At 40.1% G+C, this 15,219-nt stretch overlaps 1 protein-coding gene across 1 annotated transcript in view; it reads left to right on the forward strand.

Moving 5' to 3' along the window:
* The window catches only part of unc5db (unc-5 netrin receptor Db), a 195,228-nt gene that overhangs the window by 112,443 nt on the left and 67,566 nt on the right, over window positions 1-15,219 (forward strand). The window contains exons 9-10 of the mRNA XM_055224249.1: window positions 1,829-2,014; window positions 12,489-12,851. Of these exons, the coding sequence (XP_055080224.1) occupies window positions 1,829-2,014; window positions 12,489-12,851 (549 nt within the window). The remainder of the gene's footprint in view (window positions 1-1,828; window positions 2,015-12,488; window positions 12,852-15,219) is intronic.

Below are 15,219 nucleotides of genomic sequence, written 5' to 3' on the forward strand. Positions count from 1 at the left end.
GTAATATCAGTTATTGTAGTTTTTTGGAAAGGAAGGAGTGTATTTTCACCACTCAATTTGCGCTATACGGTAACACAAACAGACATAAAACAAATAGGTCCAAAAAATAATAATGATGAAGTTATTACTGTAGAAAAATAGGTTAGTGTCTATGTCACTGTACAAAAAAATCCCATTCATTTTTCTCATAGACTTTTGGGGTGAAAAAAATAGCTAATCGATATCAATAATGTGTTATAACTAAAAATATCTAATTATACCTGCATCTAAATAGAAAGTGTTTTACTGTCTGATAATGAGGAAATGTGTGCGTGTTAGCATGCTAGTTGGTGTTACCTTTACCATGACTACAAAGCTTCGGTCTGGTCTCTCGGAGTTGCGAAAAGTGCTTATAAACTCATCGCAGTAAATAACTAGGATGCTCACAATCCATAAGGGATAACTTTGGACCGCTGTAAACCGTTTTACATGAGCCAGCCCTGTTTTTTTATGTTTTGAAGATAGTAAAAATCAGATATAACATGTTTAACTATGTTTTATTAAAATTAGTTGTCTAAAATGCAACGTACATCTTGGCACCTCTCTGTTAATAAAAATCAAAATAAATGCTAGCAATAAAGCCCCATGCAGCTTGATGATACCTCACCACATCTTCGGAGTAAATCTAAATCACTTTTACCTTGAAACTGCCTAGCCTTCACTGGTGGTCAATGGCTCCTCCGCACGCAAACCCATCACCCACCGGGGCTATGGGATACAGACGGGTGACTCAACAGCACTTAGGCTAATAGGGCGTCGTGCTAGCAAGTTGCGCGCGCGGTGTTAGCATTTAGCATAACTACCGCATACGTTCCTCTGATCTGTCTCCCCGCTGTAATGTTGTGTGGAGGCGTGCGACAGATGGTACATTTAAGTTTAGCACATCCTATAATTCTTCTTTCATTCTCTGCGTCTTTGTAACATATTGTAACTCTTGCCTGTGCTCGCCCTTTTACAGACTTGGTAATAAAAGCATGATGCGTTTAAGCCGTACAGAAGCTAGACGCCATGCTAGCTGTTTTATTGTTCAAAGTGATGCATACTCTGGAAGAATTGTTGAGTTGCAAAGAGTTGGAAATTACTCGACAAAGTAGCAAAAGGTTATGAACTTTCAAGCAGCAATGTAGCTCTAGTTTAATTCATACAATAATATCTGACCTGGGGCAGACGACTAGAAATGTGGATGCCCAAATAAAACAACAATAATTTACGATAAAGGTAGTTGCGATTTATGGCAAAACTTCAAACTTAAAATACATTAATTTCTTGTTATCAACCATAAAGGTGCAACTTGGTATAACTTATCTAGAGTCTGCCACTGCTAGCTGCCGTTGCGATGTTAATGCTATGCCTAGAATGTTCCAGAATATGGTGTTAAACATGTATATCTCAATGGAGACAATCACGTAATGCTACAAGGTCAGGTTAACTCTCAGATCTGTGAAGAGGCAAGCCTGCTCACTGGAGAAATGCATGTTTTTTCAGCGTTGTCAAGGTTGTGGCAGTAAACACACTTGTAAACGTATAAATGCAAGAGAGATAATGTCATACTGTGTAACATTCCAGGCAAAGCAATAACATATCCATGGAGACAAGCGGGTGACGTAGACCAACACCCACAAGAAAATGTACCTAGTTCATCTTTTAATGGAATAAGATGAATAAAGATGACATACTTATACTTTTTTTTTTTACATTGACATAATGGCTATCTGCTATTTTTATATCCAGCCCGCTTACCAATACATTCAAACTTAAACCTTTTTTTCTTGTTACTTGCTGTGTGCAGGTATGGACAGCTCCAATGACGTAGCTCTGTACTCGGGTTTGGGTGCCGGCATTATCGCGGTGGCCATCTTGGTGGTGGCCGTGATGCTGTACCGAAAGAACCACAGTGAATATGGAGTAGACGTGATCGACTCCTCAGCGCTCAGCGGAGGATTCCAGTCCTTCAACTTCAAGACCACCAGACAAGGTAAGATAGAGACAGTGGAACAGGTGGTATGGTATGGTGTCCGATAATGAGAAGGTTGGCAGTTCAAAATCCACACTAGACAATTCGGATTCTTTTCTTGCGGAAGAACATAGTGTTGTTACAATACTTTCAACATTCAAATTTGTGTGCTGGTGTTTAATGATCGAGCGCTGCTGTTGGCCACATGTTTGACAAAGATTGATCGCAGACGCAGCGAGAGGAGGGTTCACTCAGTGATCAAGGCTTCAAAATATCAGACACGCTTGAGTTCAGTCCCAGTTTGTCTTTAGTTATACATTTATTCTCTGTTCGCTGTCTCACTGTGAGACCTACGACCCATGTTTATGAGCCACGATCAGAAACAAAGACTGAGCAGATTACATGTGTGAATGAAACAACGCACCATTCTGTGTATGCTTTTGATTAGGCAACGCCATTATTTCAGTTTACTGTAAAACAATTAGGTCACTTTGAGGCCACTTTGCTCACCTGTGCACCTAATAGTCAGGAAAGGACTTATCATTTCATGAAAATATCTTTAAGTTACATTCACATTTATCAGTTTTGACACAGTAAAACATCCTATGGATGGTAATAGCAGCTTGTCGGGCTGTGACACAGTGCTGAGGTATCCTGAAAGCAGAACAGAAGTGATTAGTTCCCATGTTCCTGCTCCTCTGAACTCTGCTACAGTGCACAGGAGGGGTTTGATTGACAGAGGGCTGACATACCATCATTTTCTGCCTCTCAGTTCAATGAATCACATGTTCATTTGACAAACCTGAAGCGATCTACCGCAAACATATTTCACTTTACATATAAATACATTTAAAGGACTGGTATGTAGTCTGTGTGCTTATTGTTTTAAAAAAAGGAACTATACAATCAAATGTCAACTTGCAGATATAGGACACATACACGTTTTTGTCATTCTCAGTATATGGGCAGACCATGTCCCGTGTGCAAGCTCAGAACCTCCAGAATTCACTCTCTGAGCTGCAGAGGCTGCACTAGCACTGATTCATGATTGACTGCAGGTGCTGGGGTTTAGGTAGTGGCCATAAGAAAGCAGCAGATTTTCATTTTTTCATTTTTTTTATTTTAATAGCTGAAAAATGGCTATGTGACATTTTTTAACATGTATTTTCAACTGTACAGAAAAGTTGGCAGAGATAGATGGTAGGTGAAAAGAGTAATTTTCAGAGCATTTATGCCTTGGATTTAGGGCAATATGAATCAACTGAAATACAACTTTAAGTAAGCCTATTTTGAGGGAGCAGGGTTTCAACCTGTGACACAACAATCCTGGGAAAATACAACCCAAGTGTTTGGTTACTGCTTACAGGCAAAGGATTTTTATTTATTTATTTTTTACAGAGGATTACTTAACCTAGATGCGTGAATGAAGTGAAATACCACTCCAGGCTAAAAGCTCTAAAAGTCAATTTTACATAATACGTCCACTTTAAACCTATGATTCATCTTATGCCTAGAACTACCATCTCATATTATTTGCTTATTTACCGTCCATCGTTTCCTCTAGTTCACCCCATTTAAACAGGCTACACGTCTTCCCCCGTCACCTCCAGTATTTCACCGCCACCCCCCCGAGTGCTGTGACACGCGCTGCTGACCACAAGGCCGCGCCGCAGAGCCAGATGACAGCGCCGGTATTGTGATTGATGCAGTTTGTTTGCATGGACCACCGCCACTCGCTCCCCCCCTCTAAATCTGACGAGGATTTATCAGTCCATAATCGGGCCAAGGGTGGCGTCCTGTCCACTGTGACAAACATGCGGCGCGCTGTTATTGTAGGGCTCTATATAATCAATGGCATAAACAGCACGCAGGCAGCCCACCCGCACCTGCTGTCAGTCCCAGATCTGATCACACGAGCTGGGGGCTGACGTATTACTGGAGACTGGGGATCTATGGAGGAAAGGGAGCAGCTATTCTGATAGTGGAGCAGTGTGGAGGTTACGTAAAAGGCCCTTGCTGAGTATTGACAATTGTTCACAGATAAAAAAAAAAAACAACAAAAAAAAACAATATGTAACATGTTGAGAGAAAATATGTATTTAATTATTTATCCTTAAAGGAGTTAACTTTTCCAACGGAGTGTCAGCTACACTCAGTATCCAGGAAGTTGTTATTCCCTTGCCAAGAATGTCCCACAGTATGGCGTACCTACAGTGTATTAACCCAGCTATGTGACTCACCTAACACTTGTACTACCATGTAGTAATGTGTACTGTACTGCAAATCTTTATAATGTTTGCCAATGAATATAGTATTCTTTGTTTATGGTCAGTAAATCATTGCTATGTTTTTGGCAAGGGCACATTACAATTTACTTTAACATTCTTATCCACCTCATTCCAGAAGTTGCCTTAGGCGCCACTATCCTCATTCTGGTTGTATTATTGTGCATGGGGCTGCTGATCTTGACAGCAAATACGCTCTATACAGACTACAAAGCTGTTTTAAAGCCTCCCTGTGCATTGTTAACTTGTTGGTGCATATGAACTTTAAACATTTTACACAAATCAACCTTTTGAAACATTTTGTTCTTTAAACTCAGTTTTTAACATCATATCATGGGATTTAACCAACTAAAAAGTGCAGCATTTGTAGTTCAAAGGACTCAAATAAGGGACTGTTGGATTGTGTGAAATGAGCTGTTTGTTTTTCCTGTATCCATGGAGACTGTGCAAGAGGCTAGCTAAAAAGCTAACTTTGGACCTTTGAGATGCTACAGGATTTTTTTTACACCATATGTGGCGTCTTACACTAAACGTGGCAGCAAATATGGCGGAAGACTTTCCAGACGAAACATTCTGAGACCTTCCAGATGAAATGCTTAGAGAGAATGACCCATTTCATCACTGACCAGCTGCAGGACACAGAGGAGGGACAAGTGACGCTGCCCTGACACAGGATCTACTGACCCTCCCTGACCAGTCCTCCTGTTACAATGCACTGAGACCTTTGACTGAGACACAAAGGCGACTGAGAAGTGTAGTACGTGGCTGTAGCTAAACTTGAATTTTCCTCAGGATCTGTAAAATATCTATCTATCAATCTCTTAATGCCGTATTTTAGCTGCAAAACCTTTCTCAAATTCTCCATGTAAATTAATGGGATTCCCGCTTAACCAGAAGTTCCACCACAGAGAAAGTGCGGCTTAGTAGCATTTAGAGGCAAAAGTGGGTGGGGCAGAATAACCTCAATAGGACCCTTAATATGTCGTAAGATACAACGTCGTGGCTTAAATATTGATTGTTTACATCTCTCAAAATGGCACACAGCTGTGATCACATACACTAGCTTTGTGTTTTCAGCTTCAAATAGAAATACTAAAGTGAAAAACTTGAGCTGAGCTTAACAACTGGTCTTCACCAATCACAACATCTCATTCATTTTTATTATTATTATTATTATTTTATTCCCGCCCCCAATCTACATTCTTTTTATCTTTTCTCACTCTCAAGAATTACTAGTACTAGCACTTTCGTCTGTCATCTCCACCTTACCCCCCTAATGGAAATATCACACACACAAGCGCACACACTTGCACATATACAACACAGACTTGTCACATATAATTGTAAATAAATAAAAATAAAATAAATAGCTGTTACATCTACAAACCATGGTACGTCTTGTCATGTGTTGTCATGTCTTATCACCTCTTGTCACTACTCTGTGACTGCTCACTTTGTTTGTCTGTCTTACATTAAATAAATTACTAAAGAAGCCACAAGAACAGTAGGCCCTATACCGGCAGAAGTAAAATGCAGTGCAACCTATTTTTTTTTTATTTTTTTTTTTAACTATTTACAATGGTATGCTTTCCTGGAGCCTTGCTGCAGAGCTGGCCCTGTGAGCAACAAATGCTCACCTATTTCTAATTTATAAACAACTACAAGCAGTTACTTCTTGACGTACCATATTCATTTAGTTACCGCATTATAAAAGGTTTAATATAGAGGTGTAATGAGACCCAAGTTAAGATGACACACAAGATTGGGTCTCCAAGAACAATGACCTTTTTGACTATTAAATTGTGTTGACTAACTAAATTGTGTGGTTCGGTTCACAATTTTGGCCTCGCAATTATTTTTTCTTAATTTAATATTTTTAATCCAACCCAATTGTAAACACATCTCACAAGATACATTTTTTTTCATGTGTGCATTTTGTGGCAATTTTATCTCGCAAGATCATTGTGGCGCAAGATCTTGTCGGACTGCTATCGAACACTATCACATTTGTTAGTTTTGTTATACTATATTTTGAAGAAAGACCTTGGGATTTCACTACCATCTGCACTGCGCATGTCCTTTTTAATCTAAATATAACCCAACACATTTTGACTGTACTCTTCCCTTTCTCACCTCACACACTCCGTATATAAACCCTGTCTATTAGCAGTGGCAGAGTGGATAGCTTTGGCCTTGCTGCAGCCCTCTTTTTCCCTGACACTTCTGGGTTAGCACAAGTGATAGCCATTGTGGTGACCTGCTATCCATCGTCACCCAAACGCCATGACAAGCACCTATGGGAGCCCATTCCCCTTATCCCCTCTCCTCCGCCGAGCCCGGGCCCCCCTTTCACATTCCAAACCGGGATCAGGAGCCAAACCCAGGTCTAGTCCACAGCCAGCCAGTAGGTCATCAATCCTGGGTTTAAATAGGGCACTTCTCACTGCAGTCTGCCCCTGGTCGGAAAGCCATCACTCCTGCTCCTCTATGTCAGAAAGTACGGTACAATGTGGAACAGTGGATTTTATGGTAGTCCTTTCTATATGTGTTCACACTGGGGTTAGTCCTGATGTAGACTTGGATTTGCCCTGTTCTAGTCCCTGTTTAGTTTAGAAGATCAGAGCTATAAAATGGAATATTGTACCGCAGTTTAGCCCTCATTTTCATGTGTGTTTCATGTGTGTACGTTCACATTTGCTCTTATTTGATCCTGGTTTGAGCCCAGTTTAACCCTGATGTAGACTTGATTTTGTCTTGTTCTATTCCTGTTTTAGTCCTGGTCTTGTGCAGGTTTAGTTTCAGTTTCAGCCTCAGTTTAATCCTAATTGTGGTGTGATATATGTGTGAGTGTGAGCGTCAACTGATGTAAGAAACATCCAGGTCATAGAATTGATCCTTTGAAAGATTCAGAAGAACAAATACATTATACATTCTGCACTGGAGGCTACTGGAGGCAATGTAACGTGATTTCAACTGAGAAATTTGGTGTAGCTTCAGGATATTATGAAATGGGGAAAATCAAGTTGGTTTTGGCAAATGATAACCACTCTGAAAGATCTAAGTGATAGCAGAAGCAGGTTAGATTCAAGCAAAGTGTGGGTAATGGACAAATCTAGAAATTTCACCCACTCCAGACCCCAAAAAATACAAATTTGCACTAGAAACCTATTTTCCTTTCATTACTAAGTAGAGCAAACAAACATCTACAACGGTCTTCTTGACTTTTCTCCAATACAGAATTTTGAACATTGATGACATAGCATTTCAAAGATACTATAGCCACCTTTCTCGCAGGATGCTAACGTTTAACTAGCTTTTCCATAAACAAAGCAGGAAATTGCACCTATACTTTTGGGAACTGATGAAAAATGCATCACTGGCGATTTTCTAATAAGCTATACTATAAGCTATTCACATAAGCAATTTTTAGTAAACGCCTTTGGGTTTAATATTATGATTTAGTAAAGTTATTAATTTGTGACATTTATGCACACTGTTTTATATGCCCTACAAGGACCGCTGAAGCTTTCTAAATAAACCGCAGAAGCATAAGTACATTTTACAGTCTTTTTAAACTGTGATATTTATTACATTCTGAACTAATTTAAACAACATTTTCATAATTTAAATGCAGACTTAATGGGATAACTTTAAATGTTCAAAACTATCTTTTTAAACTTGTACTGACCTTGTTTTTATTACATATGGACCAACCAGTGTTTCATATTCATGAATAGGGTATGAATAAGAGTTGCCATTCACGTTACATTATCTATTTTCTAAGGAAGGTCATCTGGCTATAAAATCTAACCTATACCAAAAGCAATTTATTCCATATAGAAAAGTAAATGTCATAATATCATTCAATGTATTCCTAGTTTTACTTCACTTTCAGTCCTTTACTTTGGTTTGTGGACTTTCCAATTTGGACTTTTTCCAATTTCAAGCAGACAATTTAATAAAAGGATGAAATCAAGGATTGGGGAGGATTTAGCAACATTAAAAACTTTGAAATTATTGATGAAATGCAAGAAAGATAAGTTAATACCAGGCACACACTACATACTGTTCCTTTAAAATCAAATTCTGCCTTAAAACCAGCTGCATGTGGCCATTGCAGTACCTCTTTCCCTGTGTGTAATACCCAACGTGTAACTTGATCCTCCTCTGACCCTGCTCTCTACATTACCTCTCTCTCTGACTGACTTTTAATCATGAGCCCAATTCCAGCACCATCCCTCCAGGTATTCAGGCCCAGGTACATTTCATTAACTCCCCTCATCGTTCCCATTCTGCCCACTCCGCTCTCAAAGATGCTCACTCCAGCAATAATCAGATCACTCCCTCCCTTCAGATAACCGCAGGGCACGAAACGCTAGCAAGATCTAAAGTCATGGGAAAAGGGTGCGGCAGGGTTGTCCACTCTCTCCTAGACTGTTTATCAATGAAATGGATAGGGACATTTGTCACCCGCGTAAAGGGGGTATGAATATGATATAGTGCCACGTGTGTTCAGTCGTTCATTTTAATCTGTCCGACCGCGGGCTATTTGGCTAACATCGCTCATATAGTTTTAATCATATGAGAGCCATACAGAGAGCTTTATATGAGCAGAAGTAGCAAATAAGAACTACTTTTGCATTTTATCTTCATTGGATTGGATTATATGGAGGCACTTTAATGTATAGTGCACGGTGCTTATAATGAATATATTGTTGGCTTGTTTAGATTAGAAATGTTATCTTAGAACTAGAATTAAAGGTGCACTATGTAACTTTTTTTGGTGGAAGTTCTGCCAACTGTGTGTCTTTATGCAGATGTTATTGCTTTGAAGAGAGTGTGCCACGATATGACATTAAGCCTATCTATTTCCATGGAGATAAGCAGTTGCAGAGGAGATCAGTCAGAATACATGTTTTTGATATATGTGAACAATAAAAACACCTGTAATTGAAAAATGCAAGGGTCAGACTGGGCAAAGGTGTTATGTTTCCATCAAGACAAGCAGGTGGCAGTCTACCTATTAGAGAAATAGTACAATTTCTGTTTAATTTTACTCTTGATACTGCTCCAAATTATAACAAACGTAATAAATAAATAAATATGTATGATTCATATTAATTCTGTGTAAATTTGAACTTCAAATTAAATTCTCACAATTATCACTTTGAAAACAATGACTCTGAGAAGAAGTTCACACATTTCTGAATAATTTATGTCTGTACCGATTTAGCATTCCACAGTATGGCATATGTATCTCTCACCATGGAAAATGCCTCAAAGTATTGTTTTAACTTTCTATTTCCATTTAATCATGCAGGTTATATTCTACCCTCAGAAAGTTACATACTGCACCTTTATAGTAAACCTTGGTAGTCACATTTTTTGAGGCCATACATTAACGGGACATACTCCATCCATCAAAGCATTCAAGTCACAACACCCACCTCTAAACACTGTCCACCAATCACGTCGCACGTCCACTGGTAATTAACAAACCCTCTAAAAATAACCTAGCATTAGCCTCCTGCCTGGCCTCCTAGCATCTGGCCACAAGGACTCCACCACTCCACTTGGCTCCGTTCCACTGTTAATGACCACGAGCTGAAGACACACTGCGGGGGACGAGACAGCTCTCATTTACAAAGCAGTCACCTAACCCCATTGGCTCGTCACTGTCCCGCCCCAGCCCGAGCCCTTGTCCTTCAGCCGGCCAGGGAGCAACCATACTGGACCACAGCAGATGGATGGGGCAAATCAAGCTGTTTGTGTTTGTAATTAAAATGTAATCGTGTGATAGTGACCGCCGTGAATGCCAGCTTCTGTTTGGGGTCATGCTCTCTCACCTCTCTCTCTTGCGCCTCTTTTTCATATCTCTCTTGCCCCTATGCTCCGGTCAGCACTGGACACTGACCTGAGATGTCATTGTTAAAAGTTACTGAAGTGTACTAAATCGCCATCTGCAATCAGGTTACACCATATTGTCCTCATAGGGAAATTCGTCCTCTGCATTTGACCCATCTTCAATGCCGCCGGGGCACCTCATCAGGAGCAGTGGGTATCGCAGGGACCCATCTTCATGATCCAGAGCTAGTCTTTTTCAGGACTACCTTAGCTGGGGGATTTTACGTATTTCTTTTAATGTAAATTTTATGATGATTATTTGTGATTAGTTATGTTTTGTTTTGCTGTATTGTGATTTTAATGTCTTTCTTATTCTGTAAATCACTGTGCTATACATTGTGCTGACGGGGGAAACCGGAGTGCACGGAGTAAACCCACCTAGACACAGGGAGAACATGCAAACTCCACTCGGTAATGAAGTAACCTTATTGCTGTGAGTGTGAGTGCAAGCTACCATGTGGAAAAATCATTGAAAGTCTTAAACCATGACAATTATGCTATGAGACTAACAATTTTCTTAATTTTAATACCAGGTACGGTAAAATGCTGATTTGGACTCAGTTGTTATCAGATCAGACACTAAAGGTTTTCCAGGTTCGAGATCTCCATTCATGATGTCTGCCTTTCTAAATGGCATCTCCAGTGAACTTTGCTACACAAACTCCACTCACCACATTTGCATTTCTGACTGACTACTGACAAAATAATTCTCCAAAAGTTAAAAATGTTATTTTATGAACACTGAAATGTAGACGCTCACCCTCATTTGTTTATGCTATATCTGGGCCTCCGCTCGTTATAACCCAGGTCACTTTTGATGCAATTATAATGACATGTATCATCCATCCAATCTGCTTTTCCAAATAACTTACATTTTAATTATACAGTGATGTCTTGGCTTGGGCATATTGACAGAAATTAAAGACCAACTGACAGTATCTCTAAATCAACTTTTTAGAACTTTTAGCTTCACTGTAAATTTATTGAGTTGTTCTTTGTTTCGTTCAACTCAAAAACTTCACCCCATGACATCATTAGGTGATAACCCAGTAACGGCTCCTCACATATACACATTTGCCAATCTCATTTTGTTTGATGTTATTTATCAGCTAATGTTTTTAGATTTGAATTGCTTGACTCAAAAACTGAGGCTAAATACCTTTACTTGCTTTTTTAGACTGTAAAATGGGAATTATTAATACATAGGTGTATGTATGCCTAATACTGATCCTATACTTTGATATTAGCATTTTGGCATCACTGGCACTCAAATTAAAAATATAAAAAAATATGAAAAACAGAACTAGTTTACAGTGGTCTAAAGTTATTTTCTGCTTTCTTCTATTAGTATACATATGGTTGACACTTAGCACTCTGATTCTTTATCCACATTTCCAGCTCTCAGTGAAAGGGAAGACAACTGTATTTTAACTATTCCAGAATTGAGTTATTGAAAAGAGGTCTCTAAATAATAAAAACCTCCCTGAGTTTACCACTGTGCAAATAAATAAACGATACAGTAGCTTCGGCAGTATTCAGGCTGCGCAGTAGAGCAAAGACAGATCTATGGAGTTATTTTTCTAAATTCTCAGTGTCATCTCAGGCTGCTCTTTTTAAAAGCTTAACCGTAACTAAGACACAAATTAATTCAATTTTTATTTTTATTCCACACCAATATGATGTTTGTTGACAACTACTGATACTTATGTTGCCAATTGTCTAAAACATTCATAGTTGGAAAATACTCTACTACTTGTGCAGTGCTGTATTTACTATTGTTTTATATGAGTTTTATTTTGTGTATTTTAACTCTATTCTATTTGAAGTATGTTCTAATATGGTTAAAATAACTGTATGTGTCCTGCACCTTTAAAAGGGTCCAACGATCATAACCTGAATCTGTGTTGCCAGAGCCTTAACCTGCAGATAGAGGGCACATACAAGTTTGTATCATTCTCAGTATATTCTGCTTTCTGCGGGATTGACAGGTGGATTAGTCAATCAGAAGCACACATGGTTCTTCCGTATTAAAACAAATATGGCTGTTTACAAGGAAAAAGAAAAGGAGAAAAATATTACAGAGGACTAAACTATGTTGCAGATGTTGTGCATCAATGAGCGATCACTAAAATCTGCTAATCTGAGCAGAGAGAAATATAGTTTTGTGTGTAAATGATAGTTGACCAATGACTTTCCTTCAACATCTGATTGCACCGTCATGTTCAGAGAGAGCATAGAGATGTCATTCTGGACTTATTAAGTAAAGTAAATTCTAGTTTTAACCCCAATCTCTCATCTTCTTCCAGGAAACCCTCTACTCCTGAACTCCTCCATCCAGCCAGACCTGACGGTGGGTCGAACCTACAGCACCCCTCTGTGTTTCCAGGACGGGGCCGATAAGGAGCTCTTCGACCCCCTGCCCGATATCAAGGTCAAAGTTCAGTCCTCTTTTATGGTGTCTCTGGGCGTAGCTGAGCGGGCCGAGTACCACAACAAGCCCCCATCGGAGACGTACCCGCGGGACCTGAACCGGGACTACTGCGGCACAGCAGACAGGAGGAAGAAGGGTTTGATGACTCTGAACGGGCCCGTTGGCTTGTGTAAGGAGCAGCAGAGGATCAGCGGAGTGTTTGGCCACAATGGGGGACGTCTGGTGGTACCGAATACTGGTAAGTCTGTGTGAGATGCAAAAAAGGACGTCTTGTTTGATTACGTTTATTTGAAGTAATTTGCTCCCCAACAACTTGTGTACTTTTTTATACGTGAAAGGTTGACTGTTATAATAGTAAACATATCGTAGTCTTGTAGAATTTAGAACTTTAGGAGTTGAAGAAGTCCAAATTTGGGGATATTTCAGGAGCTTTACAAGTATGTATTGGCAGAGCCTGTAATGAAAGTAATGAGCAGAATGATGAGAATTAACAAAGCATAAGAGCGAATGCAACCAGAGGAAAAAAAAAAAAAAAAAATCAGTTCTCACCAAACCACTGTATTTTGACTGTGTTTCCTCAAGAGCTGACAATCTTTGCAAAACTAGATAGAACAACTATGTTTCATGTTTCTTGAGGTGCAGATATTACATTGTATTGCTCCATTGTGTTTTGAAACTCCATGCACCTTCACTGGAATCATTTAGATAATTTCAGCCCTGCAACTTCCAATCTCTACTAAACTAAAGGTAAAATGTAGCTGTTAACTTGAAAACTACCACTTCGTGACATCACAGAGCATTTTTAGCCTTGGAGATATTGACCGCTTATTATCCAGGATTATTCAAATGTGTGAATGAAACAAAATACAACACTGGATATAACACTGGGGATGTTTTTGATGGGCTAAAAGCTCACAAGAATCTGTTTTGTGTAATATTGAACCTTTAAGTACGCAATTCAGATAAACAGTTTTGATTGGAGATGGATATGCCAAATTTGTGGGACCATGTATTTGCTATGAAATGGGCTTTAGATCCCTGTGCATTTCAAAAAAGTAAATCACTGCAGAACCATGGCTCTTCAAAACTAATTTTTAACATTTCGAAACACTGCCTGGCAACAGCAGTTATGCAGTGGTCATTTCAAGCATGCTTTGTGGCTGTTTTTTGTCCCATAGAGCTGTACTGTTTCATTAGCGGGCACAGACACTCCTAATAAGGCTAACACACAGAGCGGGGGAGCGAGGCATTGCGGAGATTTCTCATTAAAACGCCGTCAGAAGAGTCTAGTGTTTACCAGCGACTTTAGTCTTCACCCAAACATCTGAAACTTTCCACTCCATGTCTATTGTTATAAACAGACAGTTTTGTGCATTAAAAACAAGGTGAATAACAGTCAGTTCACTAAGCTTTTAAAAAGAGTTTTCTTTAAGTTAGAACTGCGCTAGAAAAGTTTAGCGCTATCTTATTTTTTGAACAGTAAAGCTACATATACCTATTAAAAAGTACCTTGCAGTAGTCTTTGCATTGTCTTTTCATATGGGCTGGTGCAGAGATCTGGGCAGCAGTGGAAGGCGCTCTAGAAATGGAGACTGGCTCTGGAGGGAGGAGCCTGAGCTTGTGTGGGAGGAAGAGCATTACTGATTAGATATAGTCGGCCTCACCTTCACGCACAGCTTGGGTTTTGGAACCCAAGTCCTTGAGAGGGGCTGGACTGTCCATTTCTCTGGCATTGCCTGTGGGGAGCTGGTGGTGGCTTGCTTAGCCACCACCACCATTTTTGATTTTTTTTAAGCATATCTTTTTAACTTTGTGCATGCCCTTATTTGTATTTGTATGTGTATTTATTCAGTGTGTTTATGTTGCACTTTTTCACCGTATCAAGTTCCTAGTTTGTGAACTGTGTTCACAGACTATGGCAATAAAAGTCTTCTGATTCTGATTCTGATTCTGATTATTGCCCTGCACCTCATGTGTTGGAGTTAACCCCAGTGAACGAGAGAATCACGTCCCTGCGCCTTTGGGAAAGGTATGTTGTGTCGGCCTACAGACCAAACGGCCGTGCAGAGTACCTGGCCTTCTTGGAGTCCCTGGGAGGGGTACTAGACAGTGCACCGACCGGGGACTCCATTGTTCTACTGGGGAACTTCAACGCCCATGTGGGTAATGACAGTGACACCTGGAGGGGCGTGATCGGGAAGAATCGCGTCCCTGATCTGAACTCAAGTGGTGTTTTGCCATTGGACTTCTGTGCTAGTCCAGTTTGTCCATAATGAACACCATGTTCAAGCACAGTGTCCATCAGTGCATGTGGCATCAGGACACCTTAGGTCAGAGGTTGATGTCGTGTCATCTGACCATCAGCAGCATGTCTTGGACACTCGGGTGAAGAGAGGGGCAGAGCTGTCAACCGATCACCATCTGGTGGTGAGTAAGATCCGCTGGTGGCGGAGGAGGAACCCAGACAGGCCTGGCAGGCCCAAGCATACTGTGAGGCTCTGTTAGGAAAGTATGGCGGAACCCTCTGTCAGAGAGGCTTTCTACGCCTCCTCCTAGAGAGCAGCTCCCAAATCCTGGAGGAGACTGGGGACTGGGGATTCCAAGAC

Source organism: Periophthalmus magnuspinnatus, chromosome 9, assembly GCF_009829125.3.
Source record: "Periophthalmus magnuspinnatus isolate fPerMag1 chromosome 9, fPerMag1.2.pri, whole genome shotgun sequence".
In the NCBI taxonomy this organism is placed as follows: domain Eukaryota; kingdom Metazoa; phylum Chordata; class Actinopteri; order Gobiiformes; family Gobiidae; genus Periophthalmus; species Periophthalmus magnuspinnatus.